Here is a 23,878-nt window from a genome sequence, read left to right on the forward strand (position 1 = left end):
ATGTATTTTAGAAAACTTAACAATTTTTGCCTAGCTAAAAAATTTATGACATTTTGATTCCACTTGTTTGACTTGGTATGAATAGAATGCTAGATGTCTAATTAAAAAAATAGACATGCAACAAGTAACAGGTTTACTGTATAGCACAGGGAACTATAGTTAATATATTGCAGTAACCTTTAATGGAAAATAGTATATATGTATAACTGAATCACCTTGCTGTGCACCTGAAACATTGTAAGTCAACAGTGTCTCAATAAACACATACATATATAGATATACATATATGTATTAAGAAAAAAGTTAAACACTTCAAAAAGAGAAAGAGGTCCAACAGTTTAACAACATAGTACTAACAACGACATCCCTCTTGTGTGGGTGTCAGGTGTTGGGAAATGACCTTACATGATTTTTCCTAATCACTTATTCTCAGAGGTTCTCAGATAGTCTTTTGCAAATTCTTCTCAGCCCAGCAAGTTGATATCACTACTTTTTTGTTTCCAAGTTTGATAATGGAATCTCTCTTTCTCCCTCTCATTTAGACATGTTATCTTTATTTGGGAAAAAAAATAACTTTCTAACTATCTATTTAACAATGGGCCACATTACAATAACCTTTGCACATGATGACTTTAATTGGGGGTACTTTTTTTGCATGCAGTATAATTAAAGATTTATTTGAAATACCTTATGTTATAAACTGAAATAAACTTGGAAAACTACAAAAAAAGAAAAAAAGAATAAGAAGAAAGATAGGGATTGTTTGTCTCAATGCTGGGGACCACAACTTACAACCAGTAGATGATCAGTAAATGCTTGATGAGTGAAAAGGCCCCCTCTTCTTACCTGTTAGAACCTGAGGCCAAGAGAAGTGACTGGCTCAGCTCTTCCAAAGCTCTGTTTCAGCATAACCAGGACATCCAACATCTCCACCTACATCCCAACTCCCTGTCCAATAATAGTTTTTAAATGTCTAAGTGTTTAAAATGTGTTTAAATGTCATAAGTGCTTAAAAATGGCTGAAATCCTCCTCATTATTTCTTAATGGCCTTTAGTTTGTAAGGCAAAACTATTAGGTACCAAATATTTAACCCACATAAGCACCACATAAGCATTGCCTTCAATGCTCAGCTAAACCCCAGGGAAATGTATTACGTGTCTGACAGTTTCATTTCCTTGATTGACAGACACAGAACTTGGAAACTTAGATAGTCTGATTCTAGGAACCAGAGCTTCCAAAATATCAATATATGTGGTTTCCTCTTCATGTGATCACAGCAATAAAGTCCACCATAAATAATCTATTGTAAATTTTGCTTTGACAATAAACTATAGGAAAGAGTTCAACTGAATATACCACTGAAGGAGTAAATAACTGATGGCCCTGAAGCCTTTTGGGCAAAGCAGGCCTATAATCTTTGCAGTATAATACTTATTTGGGCTTCTATTTTCCTGAAGGAATGAGATTCTGCTAAGAGACAGAGGAAGAGGAGGAAGACAAGTACCAGTGTACTGACTGCTCTAAGATTAGTGACTTTGAAGATTTAAACTTGATCCCAAATCCCTGAATAATAACTAAATCAGCATCTGGAGAAGCCTACAGGTCTTGAACATGAAGAACTTGGTTAACTGTGGTCATGAGCACCCAGAGGTTGAAATAACAGAAATCTAGACCCACTTAAGTCTCCCAACTTGATGACCATAGTTTTTACATTAAGTGACAAAGCGAAACAACTTCACAGCCATAATAGTATGGAATTCTCCAAATACTTCCTCACTACAACTTCATAATAAAATGAGATCTGTATGGGCCTTTGTAGTTAACCATTCTGTGCTTGGCTTACTGCCTGGACCAAACCATATGTTTTGAATACATCTACACAAGATACTTCCCTGAATAGTTTGCGTTAATCTTCACAAGAGTCTTGTGAAACAGGAAGGGCATGTGAAATTACTCCCATTTCACAAGAAAGGAAGTTCCCAGATAACATTTCCTCATAATCAGTAAGGTTCACTAGTCACTGACCATGAGCTAAGTGTTGTGAGTATATTAATAAGCTTATTTCTAACACACTCAAAAAGTGTATTAATAGAATCCCCATTTATACATAAGAAAACAGACACAAAGAAATTAAGTAACCAGCACATAAGAATTATATTAATATAACTATAACCTGCTATTACCATTTGTAACTAGCACCAGGACTGAACCCAGGCAGCTGACTTCAGGCAGAGTTACACTTTTAAACCGAGACAGACCACATCCTGCCTTGAGACTTGCCTGCCCAATAGGATCCATCTGCTTTGGCCTTGATCACATGGTGAATTGATGGCCAGGCCAAGGCTACTCCTGTCCTCCCTCCAGTCCACATACCTGCTTCAACAAGTCCTGTCAATCACTGCCTACAAAAACAAAGCTGCCCTGGTCCTCAGCACAAATCCAACCAACTGAACAGAGGGGCATGTACACTGATGAACTAACGCTTCATAGAAACCCAGGTCAGGAGGCTACCTTCAGACACAAAACAAGTCAAAGACCTCAAGGTGGAAGAAAAAACCACTGAGAAACCTCCAGAGACACTCATATTGAGAAACTTACTACTGAAGATCCATGTGCTATATACTATAAAGGATCCTACATGTCACCAAGTGTTCACTGTAAAACTATAAAGTTAGTTTCTTTGAAAAAGATGTTTACATTTTACCAACTTGGTATTTTAATGAATTTTTATTACTATTTTTATCTAAACCTCAATGCATGGACATATATCAGAGTTCTGTGATTCCAGAAATGGATGGGAAAAGAAAGAAAGAAACATACAGCCTGTCTCTTGCAGGTTCATTGTAAGAAGGTCCTATCTAGACAACAGCCTAACTTAACACTGTATGACACAGCCAGCTTTTAGAAACTGGCCAACAACATTAAAACATGTTTGCATCTAACATAGGATATTTTATATGCCACATAACAAATGTGTTTCTAAATCATTCTGCAAAGTGAAAATTTATCTTTACACACACACTAAAATTAGAATAAAAACTTATATGCCCCTATATTCAGATCAGTAAAGTTTTTTGTAGAAAATAGATCAATATGCACAGTGATTTTCTTCTAAGTATCTCATCCATTTTCAAATATCAAATGTAATCAGGAACTAAATGCATTAATAAGACATACTTACTGAGAAACTTGGTGTATGACTTACCTATTGGATTTCTATCAAAGAACAGCATTGGAGCTCTAAAAATGGACTCCAACATTTTGTTGTGCAAAGTTTGTGAAGAATTAACAAGGACGTAGAATATCAACAGAGATCTTGTGACGCCAAAAAGGATGGTACCTGCAGTTAGAACTGAAATAAAGCAATATCACTCAGCACAAGATCTCTGCCTTTCCTTCAATTATGCAAAAGCATGGCAGACAGTTTACAAAAATGTTATGTGTTTTATTCTACAAATATAATTTATATATATATTCACCTATAGACTATAGAATAAATATATAATGGATTCTATGAGAGTTTAATACATTCACTAGGAACATTTACAAAGAAGAATATAAAAATAAGTATGGTTCTCTTATTAAATAGAAACAACATGAGAAAAAAAAATCAGGTATAAAATACAATTTCAGCTTTTCCTAATCCAATTACAAGTACTACTAAAAACTCAGAAGAAAGAAAATGATAAAAAGTAGTATCTTCCTTTTGCCATATTTCAAATCTCATTATTTACAACATGACCCATAATCTAAAATTGAGAAATTTTTTGATACAACCATGAATTAAAAGGGAATAGGAGAGATGACCTACCATTTCCTTATAAATGGTAAATGTATATGGAAATTTACTTCCATGTAAAGTAACTATTTCCATGCCCAAGCAGCTTTAAAGAGTATAAAAAGACCATATTAAGTTGCAAGCAGACAATCTCTTCAATAATTGAATTGCAAGAAAACATGTACTATATTTTACTGTGAGATAATTAATTAAAATGAGCAAGTAATCTCTCACTAAGTGTTTTATAAAAACACAAAACGTGGGGGTGGTCCTAAGATGGTGGAGGAATAGGACGGGGATACCACTTTCTCCCCCAAAAATTCATTGAAAGATCATTTGAATGCTGAGCAAATTCCACAAAACAACTTCTGAATGCTGGCAGAGGACACCAGCCATCCAGAAAGGCAGTCCATTGTCTTTGAAAGGAGGTAGGGAAAAATATAAAAGATAAAAAGAGAGACAAAAGAGGTAGGGATGGAGAACCGTCCTGGGGAGGGAGTTGTGAAAGAGGAGAAGTTTCCAAACCCCAGGAAACCCTCTCACCAGCGGATCAGTGGGGAGTTTTGGAATCTCAGAGGGCAACATAACCAGGAGGAAAATAAATAAATAAATAAAACCCACAGATTATGTGCCTAACCGCAACTCCCAGCAGAGAAGTTGCCCAGATGCTCGCATCTGCCACCAGCAAGCAGGGGCTGAACAGGGAAGCACAGGCTGCATTGCTTAGGGTAAGGACCAGGCCTGAATGCCCTGAGGACAATCTGAGGGAGCTAACATGAGACAGCAACCCAAACTGTGGGATAGCCAGAAAGGAAAAAAAAGAAAGAGAGAGAACTTTCCCGCGAAAAGCTCTAACCTAAGGCACTGCCAGGCCCACTCACAGAACAAAGGACTGAGTGAATAACAGAGGAGAGTTAGCCGGCTGCAGACCGGCCCATCCCCCACCAGAGGCAGAGAGGCAGGCGGGCGACAGCTAGAGCCGGAAAGGGGCAATCTCGGCCCCAGAGACAGCATCCTCCACCAAACTGCGAGCAGGCTCCCAGTTGCTAACCAAATGTTCCTCAGATCCTGGATGGTTGATATCCACCAGGAGGGTCGCAGCCAGAGATCAGCTCCCCAGAGGAGACACAGGGCACATGTGGGATGGTGCTCCTACTGCGCTCCCAGGAAACCAAGCAGCTGGGACTGGGGAGGTGATAAAATGCACTGCACACCTGGGGAGAGTGCACTCACCAAGCACCTGGTCACCAGAGCTGGGAAGGGCACAAAACGCAGGCCCAACCAAGTCTGCACCTTTGTGGAGTACCCGAGAACCTGAACCTGAGCAGCTTAGACCTGGGATGTGCACACAACCCAGGGCCCGCTTTAGATAGTTCCCCTGCAGAGCAACCTAGAGCCTGAGCAATGGAGACCAGGAAGGCACACACGCCATGAGTGGGGGAAACACAGTGAGGCCCAGACAACGCGAGCACGCCCCACACACGCCAGTGATATTTGTTTGCAATGTTCCTCCCTCCCCACAGCACAACTGAACAAGTGAGCCTAAATAAGTGATCACCTTCGCCCCCTTGTGTCAGGGTGGAAATTAGACACTGAAGAGACTTGCAAACAAAAGCCACCAAAATAAATAGAGGGAAACCCTTTGGAAGTAAGAGGTGCAACAGATTAAAACCCTGTAGTTAGCACCAACTACATTGGAAGGGGCCTATAGACCTTGAGAAGAAGTATAAGCTGGAACAAGGAACTATCTGAAACTGAACTGACCCCACACTGCCTGCAATAGCTCCAGAGAAATTCCTAGATATATTTTACTATTAACATTTTAAAATTTTTTTATTTTAACTACTTTATTACTCCATTAATTTTCATTTTATAACCTATTATCTTGCAAAAAAAGAACTTATTTTTAAAGCAAATTTCATATATGCTTTTTATAATTTTTCTGAATTTTTTTTAATATTGTATTTTTGAGAGTTTAACCTCTACTCTTGATTTTTAATCTTTGCTTTTTGGTATTTGTTATCAATTTTGTACTTTTAAGAATCCAATCTTCAGTACCCATTTTTACTTAGGAGTGTGATTACTGGCTTGATTGTCCTCTCCCTCTCCTGACTCTCCTTCTTCTCCCCCAGGTCACCTCTATCTCCTCCCTCCCCTTTCTCTTCTCTACCCAACTCTGTGAATCTCTTTGGGTATTCTGAACTGTAGAAAACACAGGGAACTGATTACTGGCTAGATCGCTGTCTCGCCTTTTGACTCCCCATGTTCTCCTCTTGGTCACCTCTATCTCCTTCCTCCCTCTTCTTTTCTCTGTGTAACTCTGTGAACCTCTCTGGATGTTCCAGGCTGTGGACAGCACAGGAATATGATTACTGGCTAGATTGCTCTCTCTCTCTCTCTTTGATTCCTCCTCTTCTCCTCCTGGTAACCTCTATCTCCCTCCTCCCTCTTCTCTTCTCCATGTAACTCTGTGAACCTCTCTGGGTGTCCCTCACTGTGGAGAATCTTTTCTCCATTAACCTATATGTTTTATCATCAGTGCTGTATGGATGGAGAAGTCTTGAGGCTACTGTAAGAATAAGATTGAAAGCCAGAGGAAGGAGGCTTAAATCCAAAACCTGAGAACACCAAAAAACTCCTGGCTCCAGGGACATTAATCAACAAGAGCTCATCCAAAAGCCTCCATACCTACACTGAAACCAAGCTCCACCCAAGACCCAACAAGTTTCAGAGCAAGACATACCAAGCTAATTCTCTAGGAACACAGGAAAATAGCCCTGAGCATTAAAATACAGGCTGCCCAGAGTCACAACCAACCCATAGATATGTCAAAACTCACTACTGGACACTTTATTACACTCAAGAGAGAAGAGATCCAGTTCCACCCACCAGAACACCAATGCAAGCTTCCCTAACCAGGAAACCTTGACAACCCACTTGTCCAACTGCACCCACAGGGAGGAACCTCCACAATAAAGAAGAACCACAAACTTCCAGCGTACAGAAAGGCCACCCCAAACACAGCAATCTAAACACGATGAGAAGGCAGAGAAATATTCAACAGGTAAAGAAACATTATAAATGTCCACCAAACCAAACAAAAGAGGAGGTGATAGGGAGTCTACCTGAAAAAGAATTCAGAATAATGATAGGAAAAATGATCCAAAATCTGGAAAACAAAGTGGAGTTACAGATAAATAGTCTGGAGACAAGAATTGAGAAGATGCATGAAAGGCTTAACAAGGACCTAGAAGAAATAAAAAATAGTCAATCAATAATGAATAATGCAATAACTGAGATCAAAAGCACTCTGGATGAAACCAACAGTAGAATAACTGAGGCAGAAGACAGGATAAGTGAGGTGGAAGATAGAATGGTAGAAATAAATGAAGCAGAGAGAGGAAAAAAAAAGAATTAAAAGAAATGAGGACAACCTCAGAGACTTCTGGGACAATGTCACACACCCCAACATTCAAATTATAGGAGTCCCAGAAGAAGAAGACAAAAAGAAAGGCCATGAGAAACTACTTGAGGAGATAATAGTTGAAAACTTCCCTAAAATGGGGAAGGAAATAGCCACCAATGTCCAAGAAACCCAGAGAGTCCCAGACAGGGTAAACCCAAGGTGAGATATCCCAGACACATATTAATCAAAATAACAAATATGAAACAAAAAGAACAATTATTAAAAGCAAAAAGGGGAAAACAACAAATTACTCACAAGGGGATTCTCATAGGTTAACAGCTGATCTTTCAATAGAAACTCTTCAGGCCAGAAGGGAATGGCAGGACATACTTAAAGTAATGAAAGAGAAAAAACTACAATCCAGATTACTATACCCAGCAAGCATCTCATTCATATATGAAGGAGAAATCAAAAGTTTTACAGACAAGCAAAAGCTGAGAGAATTCAGCACCATCAAACCAGTTCTTCAACAAATGCTAAAGGATCTTCTCTAGACAGGAAACACAGAAAAGGTGTGTAAATTCAAACCCAAAACAACAAAGTAAATGGCAATGAGATCATACTTATCAATAATTACCTTAAATGTAAATGGGTTGAATGCCCCATTCAAAAGGCAAAGACTGGCTGAATGGATACAAAAGCAAGACCCCTATATATGCTGTCTACAAGAGACCCACCTCAAAACAAGGGACACACACAGACTGAAAGTGAAGGGCTGGAAAAAGATATTTCATGCAAATGGAGACCACAAGAAAGCAGGAGTAGCAATACTCATATCAGATAAAATAGACTTTGAAATAAAGACTGTGAAAAGAGACAAAGAAGGACACTACATAATGATTAAAGGATAAATCCAAGAAGAAGATATAACAATTATAAATATATATGCACCCAACATAGGATCACCACAATACATAAGGTAAATGCTAACAAGTATGAAAGGGGAAATTAACAGTAACACAATAATAGTGGGAGACTTTAATACCCCACTCACTTTAAAACACTTATGGATAGATCAACTAAACAGAAAATTAGCAAGGAAACACAAACTTTAAATGATATAAGGGACCAGTTAGACTTAATTGATATCTATAGGACATTTCACCCCAAAACAATGACTTCATCTTTTTCTCAAGTGTACACCAACCCTACTCCAGGATAGATCACATCCTGGGTCATAAATCTAGCCTTGGTAAATTTAAAAAAAAAAAAAAATCATTCCAAGTATCTTTTCTGATCACAATGCAGTAAGATTAGATATCAACTACAGGGGGGAAAAAAACTATTAAAGATACAAACATATGGAGGCTAAACAACACATTTCTGAATAACCAACACATCAGAAGAAATCACAAAGAAATCAAAATATGCATACAAACAAATGACAATGAAAACACGACAACCCAAAAGCTTTGGGATTCAGTAAAATCAGTGCTAAAGGGAAGGTTCATAGCAATACAAGCTTACATCAAGAAACAAGAAAAAAATCAAATAAATAACCTAATTCTACACCTAAAGCAACTAGAAAAGGAAGAAATGAAGAACCGTAGGGTTAGTAGAAGGAAAGAAATCATAAAAATTAGGGCAGAAATAAATGGAAAAGAAACAAAGGAGACTATGGCAAAAATCAACAAAACTAAAAGTTGGTTCTTTGAGAAGATAAATAAAATAGACAAACCATTATCCAGACTCATCAAAAAAAAAAAAAAAAAAAAAGGGAGAAGAATCAAATCAACAAAATTAGAAATGAAAATGGAGAAATCACAACAGACAACACAGAAATACAAAGGATCCTGAGAGACTGCTGTCAGCAACTGTATGCCCCCAAAAATAGACAACTTGAAAGAAATGGATAAAGTCTTAGAAAAGAATAACTTTCCTAAACTGAACCAGGAAGAAATAGAAAATCTTAACAGACCTGTCACAAGCACAGAAATTGAAACTGTAATCAGCAATCTTCCAGTAAACAAAAGCCCAGGACCAGACAGCTTCACAGGTAAATTCTACCAAAAATTTAGAGAGGAGCTAACACCTATCCTACTCACACTCTTCCAGAAAATTGCAGAAGAAGGTAAACTTCCAAACTCATTCTATGAGGCCACCATCACCCTAATACCAAAACCAGACAAAGATGCCACGAAAAAAGAAAATTACAGGCCAATATCACTGATGAACATAGATGCAAAAATCCTTAACAAAATTCTAGCAAACAAGATCCAACAACATATTAAAAAGATCATACAGCATGACCAGGTGGGCTTTATCCTAGGGATGCAAGGATTCTTTAATATCCACAAATCAATCGATGTAGTACACCACATTAACAAATTGAAAGATAAAAACCATATGATTATCTCAATAGATGTAGAGAAAGCCTTTGACAAAATTCAACATCCATTTATGATAAAATCCCTCCTGAAAGCAGACATAGAAGGAACATACCTCAACATAATAAAATCCATAAATGATAAATCCACAGCAAACATTATCCTCAATTATGAAAAACTGACAGCATTTCCTCTAAAGTCAGAAACAAGACAAGGGTGCCCACTCTCACCACTAAAGGAATTCAGATTGGAAAAGAAGAAGTAAAACCCTCACTGTTTGCAGATGATATGTTCCTCTACATAGAAATCTGTAAAGACACCACCAGAAAATTACAAGAGCTAATCAATGAATATAGTAAAGTTGCAGGATATAAAATTAACACTCCTTTCATTCCTATACACTAACAATGAGAAAACAGAAAGAGAAATTAAGGAAACAATTCCATTCACCATTGCAACAAAAAGAATAAAATACTTAGGAATAAATAAAACCCTGATGAAAGAAATCACAGATTATACAAATAGAGGGAGAAATGTACAATGTTCATGGATCAGAAGAATCAATATAGTGAAAATGAGTACACTACCCCCAAAGCAATCTATGGATTCAATGCAGTCCCTATCAAGCTACCAACGGTATTTTTCACAGAACTAGAACAAATAATTGTACAATTTGTATGGAAATACAAAAAACCTCGAATGGCCAAGCCATCTTGAGAAAGAAAAATGGAACTGAAGGGATCAACCTGCCTGACTTCAGACTATACTACAAAGCTACAGTCATCAAGACAGTATGGTATGGCACAAAGACAGATATATAGATAAATGGAACAAAATAGAAAGCCCAGAGATAAATCCACACACCTATGGACACCTTATCTTTGACAAAGGAGGCAAGAATATACATTGGAGAAAAGACAATCTCTTTAACAAGTGGTGCTGGGAAAACTGGTCAACCACTTGTAAAAGAAAGAAACTAGAACACTTTCTAACACCATACACAAAAATAAACTCAAAATGGATTAAAGATCTAGATGTAAGACCAGAAACGATAAAACTCCTAGAGGATAACATAGGCAAAACACTCTCCGACATAAATCACAGCAGGATCCTCTATGACCCACCTCCCAGACTAATGGAAATAAAAGCAAAAATAAACAAATGGGACCTAATGAAACTTAAAAGCTTTTTCATAACGAAGGAATCTATAAGCAAGGTGAAAAGACAGCATTCAGAATGGGAGAAAATAATAGCAAACAAAGCAACTGACAAAGGATTAATCTCAAAAATATACAAGCAGTTCCTGCAGCTCAATTACAGAAAAATAAACAACTCAATCAAAAAATGGGCCAAAGAACTAAACAGACATTTTTTCCAAAGAAGACATACAGATGGCTAATAAACACATAAAAAGATGCTCAACATCACTCATTATCAGAGAAATGCAAATCAAAACCACAATGAGGTACCATCTCACGCCAGTCAGAATAGCTGCTATCCAAAAGGCTACAAACAATAAATGCTGGAGAGGATATGGAGAGAAAGGAACCCTCTTACACTGTTGGTGGGCATGCAAACTAGTACAGCCACTATGGAGAACAGTGTGGAGATTCCTTAAAAAACTTCAAATAAAACTGCCATATGACCTAGTAATCCCACTGCTGGGCATACACCAAGGAAAGCAGAATTGAAAGAGACACGTATACCCCAATGTTCATTGCAGCAATGTTTACAATAGCTAGGACATGGAAGCAACCTAGATGTCCATTGGCAGACGAATGGATAAGAAAGCTGTGGCACATATACATAATGGAATATTACTCAGCTATTAAAAAGAATGCATTTCAAACCATCAAACCACCTCCCTGATGATCATGATTCAGGAGGGGAAGACTCTAGGGTCTTCTAGAGGGGAAGATTCAAGAATTCTCATTAAAAACAAAAACAAGGCAGTGACGCGGAAAAAAACAGAAACAAAAACAAAAACCCACAACTGCTCAACAGTTACAATAAAAAAAAAAAAAAAGAATGCATTTGAATCAATTCTAATGAGGTGGATGAAACTGGAGCCCATTATACAGAGTGAAGTAAGTCAGAAAGAAAAACACCAATACAGTATATTAATGCATATATATCAAATTTAGAAAGATGGTAATGATGACCCTATATGCGAGACAGCAAAAGAGACACAGATGTATAGAACAGTGTTTTGGACTCTATGGGAGAAGGCGAGCATGGGGTGATTTGAGAATAGCATTGAAACATGCATATTATCATATGTGAAACAGATCACCAGTCCAGGTTTGATGCATGAGACAGGGTGCTCAGGCTGGTGCACTGGGATGACCCTGAGGGATGGAATGAGGAGGGAGGTGGGAGGGGGTTCAGGATGGGGAACACATGTACACCCATGGCTGATTCATGTCAATGTGTCGCAAAAACCACTACAATATTGTAAAGTAATTAGCCTCCAATTAAAATAAATAAACTAATTAAAAAAAGAAACACAAAGCATTTGGAAATGAACACAATAACCTAAATTTAACTTTATTAATGACATAAATGAGTACCTGCTATGCGTACAAAAATGAAAATAGCCCTCCTAACATCTCTTGAATTCACAATGCTAAAGAAAGTGGAGAAACGTCTGTAATAAACATTCCATCAAATATTTTGTTTTCCTCTTTAGCTGCTGCATCACTGTTATTTCAGCTTTGAAAGCCATTCAAATTCCTGAATTCCATCAATAGGCATTTGCCTTAGCCTACTGGGCTTCCCTGGTGGTTCAGATGGTAGAGAATCTGTCTGTAGTGCATTGTGACCCTGGTTCAATCCCTGGGCCGGGAAGATCCCCTGGAGTAGGAAATCACAACCCACTCCAGTATTCTTGCCTGAGAAATTCCATGGACAGAGGAGTCTGGCGGGCTACAAGCAATGGGGTCACAAAGAGCCAGACACAACTGAGTGACTAACACACCATCTTATATGAATATATAACATAAGTCCATCTTTCTTTCTTTACGTTACCATAGTTCCTCAATTCAGAAGGTAAACAACTAATGGATTTACATTTCTTAGCAAGTAATCAACATAATAAATACCAAATTTCAATGAGTGGGTTCTAACAAAGATAACACACTCTACCTTTGTAGAAAGCTTGTATGAGGGTTTCCTGTGGGAATATATAATATTTTAGGTGAGGATTTCCTTTAAAAAGTATATAACACTACATATATTCTAAGCACTACTGTGAAAACACAGAGAGCTGTGTTAATATTGGCCTGGCAAGCCAGATGTTAATCACATAGTTGAGGACACAATAACACTGTGATCTCAAGGGAAGAAAGAGAAGGAATTCTAATTTCTAGACATTGGATTTCTCCCTGCTTAACTTCTTTCTTAAGTAATGAAGCCCAAGAGATGAGTGTGATGAAGGGGAGTTTGCATACCTGCGAGGGAATAACAGTTTTACATGGGACACTTGCTGCCAAAGGATTTCATTCAGGATCAATAAAAGCCATGGCTTATTCAGAAAGAATTGAAACAATCCAAACAACAGGGTGGGGATACATTTCTAATCACCTTACCCATTCATGTATTGATGTAAGCTTTAGCTAAAGCAACCTATTAGAGTAGATAATAGCACATATTTCCACTGGCTGATTTTTTCAATATGCAATTATGGTTTAACTACCAAAATCCAGTACAGAGCAAATCAAGAGTCTTCAGGCACCCACTTTCTTCTAGTAGATTTTAAAAATACTTATTCTAATTAATTCACAGAGTAAATGCACCTCACACTCTTCACCTGTTAAGACATTACTGAATTACTCCTAGGAGCTCTAGGTTCACATAGGCTCCTAGTAAACACCTCAGACTCTTGTATAACAGATGATTTACCTGAGTGAACTGTTAAGTACCAGTCAGAATCAGGTATCTCAATTACCCTTCCTTTTCCATATGCCATGGCATATAGGGTACTCTGTCCATTTGCCCTAGGGAAAAGGGAAGACAAAGAAAAAATATTACACTCTGGATAGAATTTAGGTAAATAACAGAAAAATTAACCTCAATTTAGGAGATGTGTTTTACGGTGGAAAATGGTTCCCAGCTCACTGGGCCCTGTGTCCATCTACCTTACAAAAAGTCCATTTGAATCACAACTTTCAGCTCTCAAGAATGTGAGGAAGCTGCTGAGGGTCAAATGCAGGGATAGTTTCACTCCATCAGCCAGAAATTTACTTCTTTTTCAGAGAAAATATGTGAGAGTCAGAAGAGGAGGCTGAACAAGCCCCAGCTCTCCCCTCTGCTGTGGGAAAGTGAGGCTTCATGTGGACTTCACAGCCCTTTGGGTCAGACCAGGAATCACTCACCAGTATGCAAGCCACCAGTCCTGCAGGACATAGGAAACCTGGAGCAGGAAACAACAGTCACTCACACACTGACATTACTGAGCCCTCACACCCACTCACTAGGTTGGGAGATGGAAAGGCTCCAGAATGTGGAGACGGTCCTTCCGGCTCAGTTCTGTGCCAAGCCCCACACCCCAGATAACCACAGGAAAGGGGAGGGCATGCTACATTTTAATATCTTTATGAGACATTCTTTTTCTTCCTAGAATCTCTCTGTTATATACAAACAACACCTCACCTCAATAAGTAAGCCTCACTTATTTTCCTCACAGATTTCATTTAATGCAAACAAAAATGGACTGCAAAGCATAATAACAACAGTATAAAAGTCAGGACTTTTCAAAGAAAAAAAATTTGATAAAAACTGTGATGATCAAGTTTCTGTGACAGCTTTGCCAGGCCAGTCTCTGAGGTTCAACCAAACCCTCGTCTAGATGTTGCTATGAAGGTATTCAGTGGATGTGCTTCACATCATCCTCAGAACTGAAGTAGAGGACATCACCCCCAATACTGTGGTGGCATTGTCCAGTCAGTCAAAGGCCTGAAGAGCAAACCCTGAGGCTTCCTGGAGGAGGAAGAAATTTTGCCTCAAGACTGCAGGGCCAGCTCCTGCCTGAGGTTCCAGCCTGTAGGCCTGCCTTTCTGATTTCACATTCACCAGTTAGACTGCACAACCTCATGAGCCAGTCCTCTGAAATAAATCTCTTAATATATATATTAAAAATGTTAATATTAATAAATTTAAAAAGTACAGTATAAACAATTTATAAATACCAAGAAGAGGGCACAAACCAAAACAAATGTTCTTATTTACCTGAGCTGCAATGTTCACTAAAATAAGGAAAATGATGATAAACCAGTGAGCACCAGCTGTGAAGTAATTCGCATAGGTCTTAAAACCAACTCTTCCAAACGAACGGCCCTCCAGTGGTAATGTAACCTGGATATTCTCAGTCTGGGAGGGAGAACAGAAGTGAAAACATAATTTTAAGTAAGGAACCCCCAAATTTCAAAAATTTACAATGCCCTCCACTGCAAAGCTGTGAGGAAACAGACACATCTCATATACTTGTAGGAGTGCAGGATGGTCCATTTCCTACAGAAAATGGTGTGCAAATGTCTAGCCAAACCACATATTCATTTACCCTTGGACACATCCATCCTACTTTCAGAAATCTATTAGAAAAAGGACATCATTTGCACGAAATTATTCACTGTTGGGTGGCTTTGCTTAAAGTCAATCATGACTCTCAGCACAAGCACAACTACCTGATTCAAGTACAAATGCAGAAGCTTCTTCCAAAATAATATACAAAATGATATGGCACTAACATATCCCTCTAAATGACTTGTATCACTTCCAATGATAGAAACGTAAAATATACTTGGTGCTCAAAATCCTAGACAATTACAGCAAAATGAGTTCACACAGGAAGTTGAAATAATGTGAGTCTGGACAGCACAGGACAGCATATGACCCAAATCTATTTAATTCCTGAATTTCAGGAAGTGATTCCTGACTGTAGAATGTGAGGGACTAATCTGAATGTTTATCAGAATCATCCAGGTTCCTAGGTCTTGATATTGTGGGCTTGGATACCAAGGAGTACCTGTGTATGTTTTTAAGAGAGAGCTAGTGCTTTTCTTCAATTCTGTCTGTAGGACCTAGAATGCATTATAGAGTCACATGAGCGAAAGATGTACTCAACTCTATGCTGACCACTGGACATTCAAGGTGAATAAGATGTGGCTCTAGGTCTCAAAGGGTAATAAAAAAAAGAAGACAAGAACTAACTCTAAAGTGTCTGGCCTACAGCAAATGATCCAACAAAGGGGCAAAATATTACCATCAATCACCTGCAGTGCCAGAACATTCCAACATATAGGAAAATAGCTGATTTAATGTGGTCACAGAAAGACTTAGTCTAAGGGGGTCTTCACATTAAACCTCTGAATGCATAAGGGAAGGTGGGAGCCACCAGAGTGAGTAGGATGTAACTATGGTAAACTGATGAGTTCTCATATCACTGTGAGCCACAAACAGCTGGAAATTCATAGCAGTGCACCCTCTACTGAGCTCCATAAGATTCTTCATCCTACACCCAAAGGTGAACACCAAGCAGGCTTTCTCCCTTCATGCCCTTCTAATTCTACCAATTCCATGGAATTAGGCTTGGAATCTTAGGATCTACTTTGGGATAAACAAAGATGTCATGAGAGAAGAAGATTGAAGGTCCATGAGGTCACCAAGAGCACACAGACAAGGGCATGTTGCAGGATGAGAAACTCACATCTTGGTCCTCTGGAGCCGCATCTTTCAAGAAGGGTCTGGAAGACAGTTGAGATTGAACTGAAGACTCAGAGATCAGAGTGGGAGTTCCTGGACCTGGAGATGGTTCAGCCTCCTCATTCTCCTTCTTTAAAAGAATATCTTCAAAATCTATCCAAGATTTTGGAACCTCAGCAAAAGTCCCCTTTTGCATAATTTTACCCTAAAATAAAGAATTTGAGAGGAATATATTTGCATTTGATAATATTAATCCAATCCACATACTAATCAAGAAAAGACATCAGTCTTAAATTATTATTTTCCTAAGAAAATTATCCCTAGGTTTGGAATTCCGGTGAACAAATCTAGTTCAGTTTCAGGTGCTCAGTCATGTCCGACTCTTTGCTACCCCATGGACTGCAGCACACCAGGCCTCCCTGTCCATCACCAACTCCCAGAGCTTGCTCAAGCTCATGTCCATCAAGTCAGTGATGCCATCCAAACATCTCCTCTTCTGTCATCCCCTTCTCCTCCTGCCTTCAATCTTTCCCAACATCAGGGTCTTTTCCAATGAGTCAGTTCTTTGCATTAGGCGGCCAAAGTATTGGGGTTTTAGCTTCAACATCAATCTTTCCAATGAATATTCAGGAGTGATTTCCTCCAAGATTGACTGGTTTGATCTCCGTGCAGTCCAAGGGACTCTCAAGAGTCTTCTCCAACACCATAGTTCAAAAACATCAATTCTTGGCGTTCAGCTTTCTTTATGGTCCAACTGTCACATCCATGTATGACTACTGGAAAAACCATAGCTTTGACTAGTTGGACCTTTGTCAGCAAAGTAATGTCTCTGCTTTTTAATATGCTGTCTGGGTTGGTCATAGCTTTTCTTCCAAGGAGTGAACTGAGCATTGTGTTCACTATCAAACCCTATGCTAGGTGCTGGGGGATATGAAAGAAATGTGTGTTCATGTTTTCAAAATGGAGGCATTGACATAACTACCATGGGAACTCAGGGAAGCTAAAACTACAGATGTGGGTGGATGCATCAATACAGTATTTCTGGACAACATGGATATTGAGAGAAGCATCATGTGATAAGCAGAACTTAAAAATACAAGCAAAAACAGTTAATTGGAGACAATATTCCAGGAAAGAAACTTAAGGCTGACACATATGTGGCCACAAGCACATCTCCAGATGTAATGGTCTCTCATCAAATCTTCACAGACCATTGTTATAGTATCATGTGCCCCACTGGGTGAAAGACATGTAGGAACCAGCCCTAGACAGAGAACCCATGAGCTTTATATTCATGGTCTTTACCACTTCCCCACAAATGCAGGAAGTCAAAGTATTCAAACAGAGGCCATGAGACTGAGGTGGCTCTAAATCCTTGACCTCACATGCCAGCAAACCAACACATAAGAACCAATGCACTCAGATCTAACAACAACAACAAAAAACTTAAGAACAACCAGTCACAAGCAGTCAACCAGGTATCCTCTATTCAGGCAACTGTTTAAGCTACAGTCAATCTAATCATTGTCTTTGAACACATGTGACACATCATTGCAGTTTCCCTCCTTTTGTTGTTGTTGTTCTATTGCTCAGTCATGTCCAACTCTTTGCGACTCCATGGACTGCAGCACACCAGGCCTCCCTGTCCTTCACTATCTCCTGGAGTTTGCTCAAACTCATGTCCATCGAATCAATGATGCCATCCAACCATCTCATCCTCATTCCTCTCTTATAAAGGCATATAAAATTAGGGGCAGATGTCTTCACTATGGTCTGACCCCACAAAATAAGACTCAGCTCATTCACTCAATGTCGAACAAAAGATAAGGAAAAATCACAGGATGCAAAACTAAACAGAGGAGGGCATCTCTGGTTAAGGCAGGTCAGATGGAAGAAGGTGCCCTAGGGCCCTAGCTGGGACCTCTCTCACCCTATCTCCTGAGGTGGTCCATTGTGAGAAACTCAATGAAGCATGTGGGTACTGTCTATACTACAGAATTAGAAAATTATTGAGGATATACTGTGCCTTATTCCACTTGGGAGGCAAAATTCAAGGACTTTATTTAATGAATTTACCATTTTCCACTTAGTGCCTATAAGATGCACAAGGAAACAAGTAGTGGTACAAGGATAGCAATTTCACTGAGCAGCCAAGCATGGGCAACTCTGAGGGGATGAGAGGGCAGCCATTCCCTTTTCTGCTGTTAGAGAGGAACCAGACAAACAGTAAGGATGGACCCCAACTCATCCAGGGGTGCTCACATGTGGACAAATAGTTGTCCTGATAGCACTAAAATTGCAGGTAGTGTCCTCAAAAGAAGCAATAAGGGACCCTAAAAGATCTAGGGACAGACTAAATAGGTTACTCTGTCTCCCACTGATCCTGTGCTCCCACTGATACTATCATCATTGGGGTTTTACACACTAATATCACCTTCTTTCAAACATGAAATTAACTGCTATCAAATTTGAAAAATCTGAACTCCACATTCCTGAAAGAGTGGTTAACAGTTGACACAGGATATTGCTTCTAGAGAGGCAGAGGTTCTGTATTTAATAATCTTTCTTAGGACATAAGTTCACTTGATAAACGAGGGATCTGACCAACCTGGACAGCATATTAAAAAGCAGAGACATTACTTCACTGACAAAGGTTCAACTAGTTAAAGCTATGGTTTTTCCAGTGGTCATGTATGGATATGAGAGTTGGACCATAAAGAAAGCTGAGCACCAAAAAATCAATACTTTTGAACTGTGCTGTTGGAGAACACTCCTGAGAGTCCCTTGGACTGCAAGGAAATCAAACCAGTCAATCCTATAGGAGATCAGTCCTGAATATTCATTGAAAGGACTGATGCTGAAGCTGAAACTCCAATACTTTGGCCACCTGATGCGAACTGACTCATTGGTAAAGACCCTGATCTGGAAAAGATTGAAGGCAGGAGAAGAGGACAACAGAGGATGAGATGGTTGGATGGCATCACCTACTCAATGGACATGAGTTTGAGTAGACTCTGGGAGTTGGCGATGGACAGGGAGGCCTGGCATGCTGCAGTCCATGGGGTCGCAAAGAGTCAGACACAACTGAGCAACTGAACTGACTGACCAAGGGCCTGTGGAACAGACAAGGGTTAATGATGGAGGTGTTGAGGCCCAGAGACAAAGAAGCCAATGTCTGAAGCATCAAACAACCAGTAAGCCTGAAATATTCTCACTAATCTCCACCCCATCCCTAGCCATGCTAGGAGTTGGGGTTGATTGGTAGCCCCCCAAAAAGTAAGTTCAAGCCCTAAACATGATGCCTGTGAACATGGTCTTGTTTGCATTCAGTGTCTTTTTAGATGTAATGATGCAATGAAGTTAAGATGAGGTCACACTGGAACAGGGTGACTTTAAATCCTATGTGACTGGTGTCCTTATGAGAAGAGACTCAGACACAGGGACAATGGCCATGTGACATCAGAGGCAGACTACAGTGCTGCAGCTGGAAGTCAAGGAACACAAGGAATGCTGGTGAACACCACAGGCTGGAAGGAAGGATTCTCCCCTGCAGCCGTCAGGGAAAGCACAACCCTGCCAGCACCTGGATATGGGATCTATAGCCTCCAGAACAGGTAAACAATAAACTTCTGTTGTTTTAAGTCACCCAGTTTGCAGTGTTTTGTTACAGCAGCTCTAGAAACTGATACCCTATCCTGAACCTACACTTCTGTCTCCTCAGCTTTACTAAGACTTCTAACTGCTTCTGCTGTTGCCCCTGAAGTGGCCATTAGAGGAGTCTCTTAACTCCCACATCAGACCACACCACTCCTCTGCTCTGAACCATCCAAGGCGTCCATCCCACTTCCGGTCCCCTGCCCACTGCTCAGATCCCTCCCGTCCCCCTGCTCACTCTCCTCAGGCACGCTGGTCTTCCTGTCATTCCTCCAACCTGCCAGGTCAATTCCTTCCTTAGGACCCCCTGCCTCAGACCCCCTCCTCCGGGTGTTGCATGGCTCCCATCTTCATGTCACTCAGACCCCATGAGGCACCAGCTCCTCAAGGAGACAGCCAGGATGTCACCCTCTTTGTCACATCCTCCCCATAAGAACAGGAGCCCCATGAAGGCAGGGTCTTGTCCTCCTGCTGCACAGACTCCCACACATATCAGGCACATAGAGACCTGGGCAGGGAGACCAGTGGCCACAACCACAGAGTGGGCATCTCTGACTCAGGTGCTTGGCTACGCAACCTCACTTCTAGTGTTAATGGAAGATCCTCTTTAGGCAAATTGTGCTTGACAATCACATGGATACAAACAGGTCTCAGTAGCTCTAATTTCCAAGTAAAAAACTTTGACTTAAGTTGTAGAAGGGGAAAACACAAGTTATAAATAAAATAGCATCATTATCCTTAACAAATTTCACTAGAACAGTAATATTTCAGTAGTCCTATGGTAGCACTCCTATATGCTTTAGTGCTTATGTGGCTTCGAGTTTAATAGTGACACTTTACAGGTCTTTGGATTGATCCTCAAAGACATGAATAACATCAGCTCTGAGAAAAAGAGGGAGTTAAATTGAGGGAGAAGAGGACATTTACCATGAATCCAAGGAGAATAACCTGCTGGCCTTCAACACACCTGAGTGCTAGCAATTTCACAGGCTTCTAGAAACTACTTACATCTTTCAGTATCAGAATCTGACTTGCATCCTTCAGGTACTGCAGCTGATGAGTCACTAAGATTGTGATCTTCTCCTTCAAGGCCTGACGAACACACCTACAAATGTAAAAGGTACAGAATGCAAATGCACATTAGTGGGGGTGCTCCAAACTGAAAACACATATTCTGAAAACATAATGAGACAAAAACAACACAGCAAAGGTCTATAGTTTAAATAAAAAATAAATAATACAAATTAAATACAAATATGTCAATGATCCTGAGTAGGTCCTCAAATTTATCAGCAGCAAGTGTGAACTCAGCTCCACTAAAAAAAATTCTAAAAAACAGTCCAGTGAAGGAGGCACTTGCTAAATTTTTTCTGAAAACTTGGCTTAACAATAATTTACATTTCATAATGAAAAATAATTGAGCAATACTGAGATTCCAAAACTTGACTGAACTTAATATTTTATCACTATGTGGGAATGGGAAAAGAGGCATCTATGGTATATAAAAATGTGTGCATTTTCCTTAGACAATTTTCTATGGGATTATTTATGATTTATGATGTATACATTAACAACAAAAAATTAATAGAATCTTGCTAACCCTTGCTAGAGTGTCTTTTCTAGACACTTCTTCCCAAATAATACTAAACAGAAAATGAATGCCAGCGTGGCCTCCATCAGTCTCTACAACAGTCCCAGTTCCATCCAGGAAACCAGTCTTCTTTCATAAGGACTGAACACCTTCCAAATATGCAAATTAAAGAACAGAACTCAGATGGCCCAAATCACAATGGGAACCATCCAATGGCCAAAAGATACACCAGTTCTCTTAGCCAAGACCTTTGTGTGGTCAGGCCACCCAAAATGGCTCTTCTCTTGCTCTTATACATCCCCTGCTCGACCAGTGTCTGCTTCACCTACACCTACTTACATGACTGACCTTCCTATGTGCTTGTTCCAGGGCCCAGCTAATGACTGCTCTAGCTTTAGATCACAACCCTCCACGATGCTTGTCAAAGGGGCAAGAGGGACGTGACCCTCTGCTGGTTTTCATGGTAACCAATGGCCCAACCTGACATCAACTTCCCCTATAACAGGTAATCTCGCCTCTCTCCTGCCCCCTTGCCCTGGGAGCAAAGACTACCACCATGTCCCGTTCCAACGTGGGCCTCAAACAATAGGATGTCCTTCCAGGATTTCCTTTGCACATGTAAGGTGGCCCTAATCATTAAACCATATGTGTGTCTGTCACTGATTGTGGGCTCTTTCTTAAGTCTAACCTGGGCAAGTAACAGGCCTCACAGGCCTGGAAGGCCAATAACCTCTCTCAATGTCCAACCTTAAGTGTGTTTTTACAGTAACTTCTCCAACTGCTTCACATTTTTAATGCAGACCCCTAGGAATTCAACTCCAGTCTCATCCCATAAGGTCCACAACCCCTCCAGGGAAGCAAGTAGCTGGATTTGAGGCCCTGATGACCATAGGCAGGGCTACAAGCAGGTACTCTGGGTGCCCAAGTCCCTCACAGAGCAAATCTCCAGAACCTGGGCCAGAGCTCAGCCTGTGAGTGAGTCAGATGGAGAGTGTTAAGGCAGCAGACTGCATCTCAGTCCCTCTCATGAGCCTGATGCCGACGAGTGACGAAACCTCAGCTTCTTCATCTCAAAACAAGGCTAAGGACAACTCACCAACAGGTTCTGAGCAATCAAACCACCAATCCACTCAGTAAATGTCAGCCCCCTTCTCCACTCCTCCTTAACCATGAGCAGTCATGTGCTTTGGACTCAGGACAGAAAAGTCCTAAGGGGAAACTCTGGACACTGGGTCTGTGATCAGAAGCAAGACCCCAGGATGTAGATACTTACACCATTGCTTCATTAAGTCCAAAAGGATTCATTTTTCCCTTTGACGTGTCTTAGTTCAGCATTTGTATCTAAGATTCCTGAGTGAGTAAACCTCTTCAGACTTAGTACTAAAGCTTTTAATGGAATTGTTTTTCCTTAATTCATAATTACTTGCCAACAGTCCCTGAAGACAGATGTTAATCAAATCTGATGGGTTTCTATGTCCAAGATGGAGCAACCCAAAAGTGATAAAATGTTTGCTTCCTAACATTCCATCAGAGATGAAGTAAAATAAATAATTGCAACAAAGTGGCCAATTAATGACTTTGAATTTTCCCTAAATAATGCTTTTTATCCATCTCTAAAAAGATAGTCTTTTTTTCAAGTTTCAGAGTAAATATTTCCAAGTTATGTCATAAAAATTATTGATTCAGAAATAAGTTAACTGTTAATTCTATATAAGGGCTGTGTTAATTCTATTTACTGGGTTGGCCACAAAGTTCCTTTGAGTTTTTCCATAACATCTTATGGAAAAACCCAACTGAACATTTTGGCCAATCCAGTGTCATTCTATATAGGGGCTGTGTTAAGAGGAGACACATTCCAAGGTAGAGGGGATACAAATAATTCAGAATCTCCACCTTCATCCATTCAATCAGCAGAGGTTTACTGAGGTGCCACTCCCTTGACTTACATCGCAGGTCAAGAAAGCAGACATTACTTTGCACCATGTAAAAGGGGGATACACTGAACAAGTATAGGAAATGTACTATCAGGCCATGATGTGTGCTCTGAGGAAAAAGCAAGGGGGCTGCTGTCTTAGATGGGGAGACACGGGAGCCCTGAGACTCTCTGGCGAAACATCCCTGGAAGAAGACACAGCAGGTGCAGGGGTCTGGGACAGAACATGCTAGACTGAGGCACCTTCCTGCATTCACAGCTTCTATGGGTGGGGAGACTCATAAATGGTCAAGTGCAGCCACTGAGGGCTGTGGGAAGACAGAGGGCACAGGCTCCACCTGGAGGAGCGGGAGGGAATGGCAGGTCCCATCTTCCATCTTCCTTCTGTGTTCTGGAACACTGCTCCCTGGCTTTCGGGCAGAGGGGTCA

The 23,878-nt window shown here is 40.0% G+C and overlaps 1 protein-coding gene across 1 annotated transcript in view; it reads right to left on the reverse strand.

Annotated features, from left to right (window-relative positions):
* LOC133049147 (ATP-binding cassette sub-family C member 4-like) overlaps nucleotides 1-23,878 on the reverse strand; it is a 188,603-nt gene that overhangs the window by 115,202 nt on the left and 49,523 nt on the right. Inside the window, exons 11-16 of the mRNA XM_061133056.1 lie at nucleotides 20,934-21,030; nucleotides 16,276-16,476; nucleotides 14,799-14,939; nucleotides 13,946-13,983; nucleotides 13,473-13,567; nucleotides 3,207-3,353 (exon numbers count right to left, since the gene is read on the reverse strand). Of these exons, the coding sequence (XP_060989039.1) occupies nucleotides 3,207-3,353; nucleotides 13,473-13,567; nucleotides 13,946-13,983; nucleotides 14,799-14,939; nucleotides 16,276-16,476; nucleotides 20,934-21,030 (719 nt within the window). The remainder of the gene's footprint in view (nucleotides 1-3,206; nucleotides 3,354-13,472; nucleotides 13,568-13,945; nucleotides 13,984-14,798; nucleotides 14,940-16,275; nucleotides 16,477-20,933; nucleotides 21,031-23,878) is intronic.

Source organism: Dama dama, chromosome 30 (genome assembly GCF_033118175.1).
Source record: "Dama dama isolate Ldn47 chromosome 30, ASM3311817v1, whole genome shotgun sequence".
NCBI classification, from domain to species: Eukaryota; Metazoa; Chordata; class Mammalia; order Artiodactyla; family Cervidae; genus Dama; species Dama dama.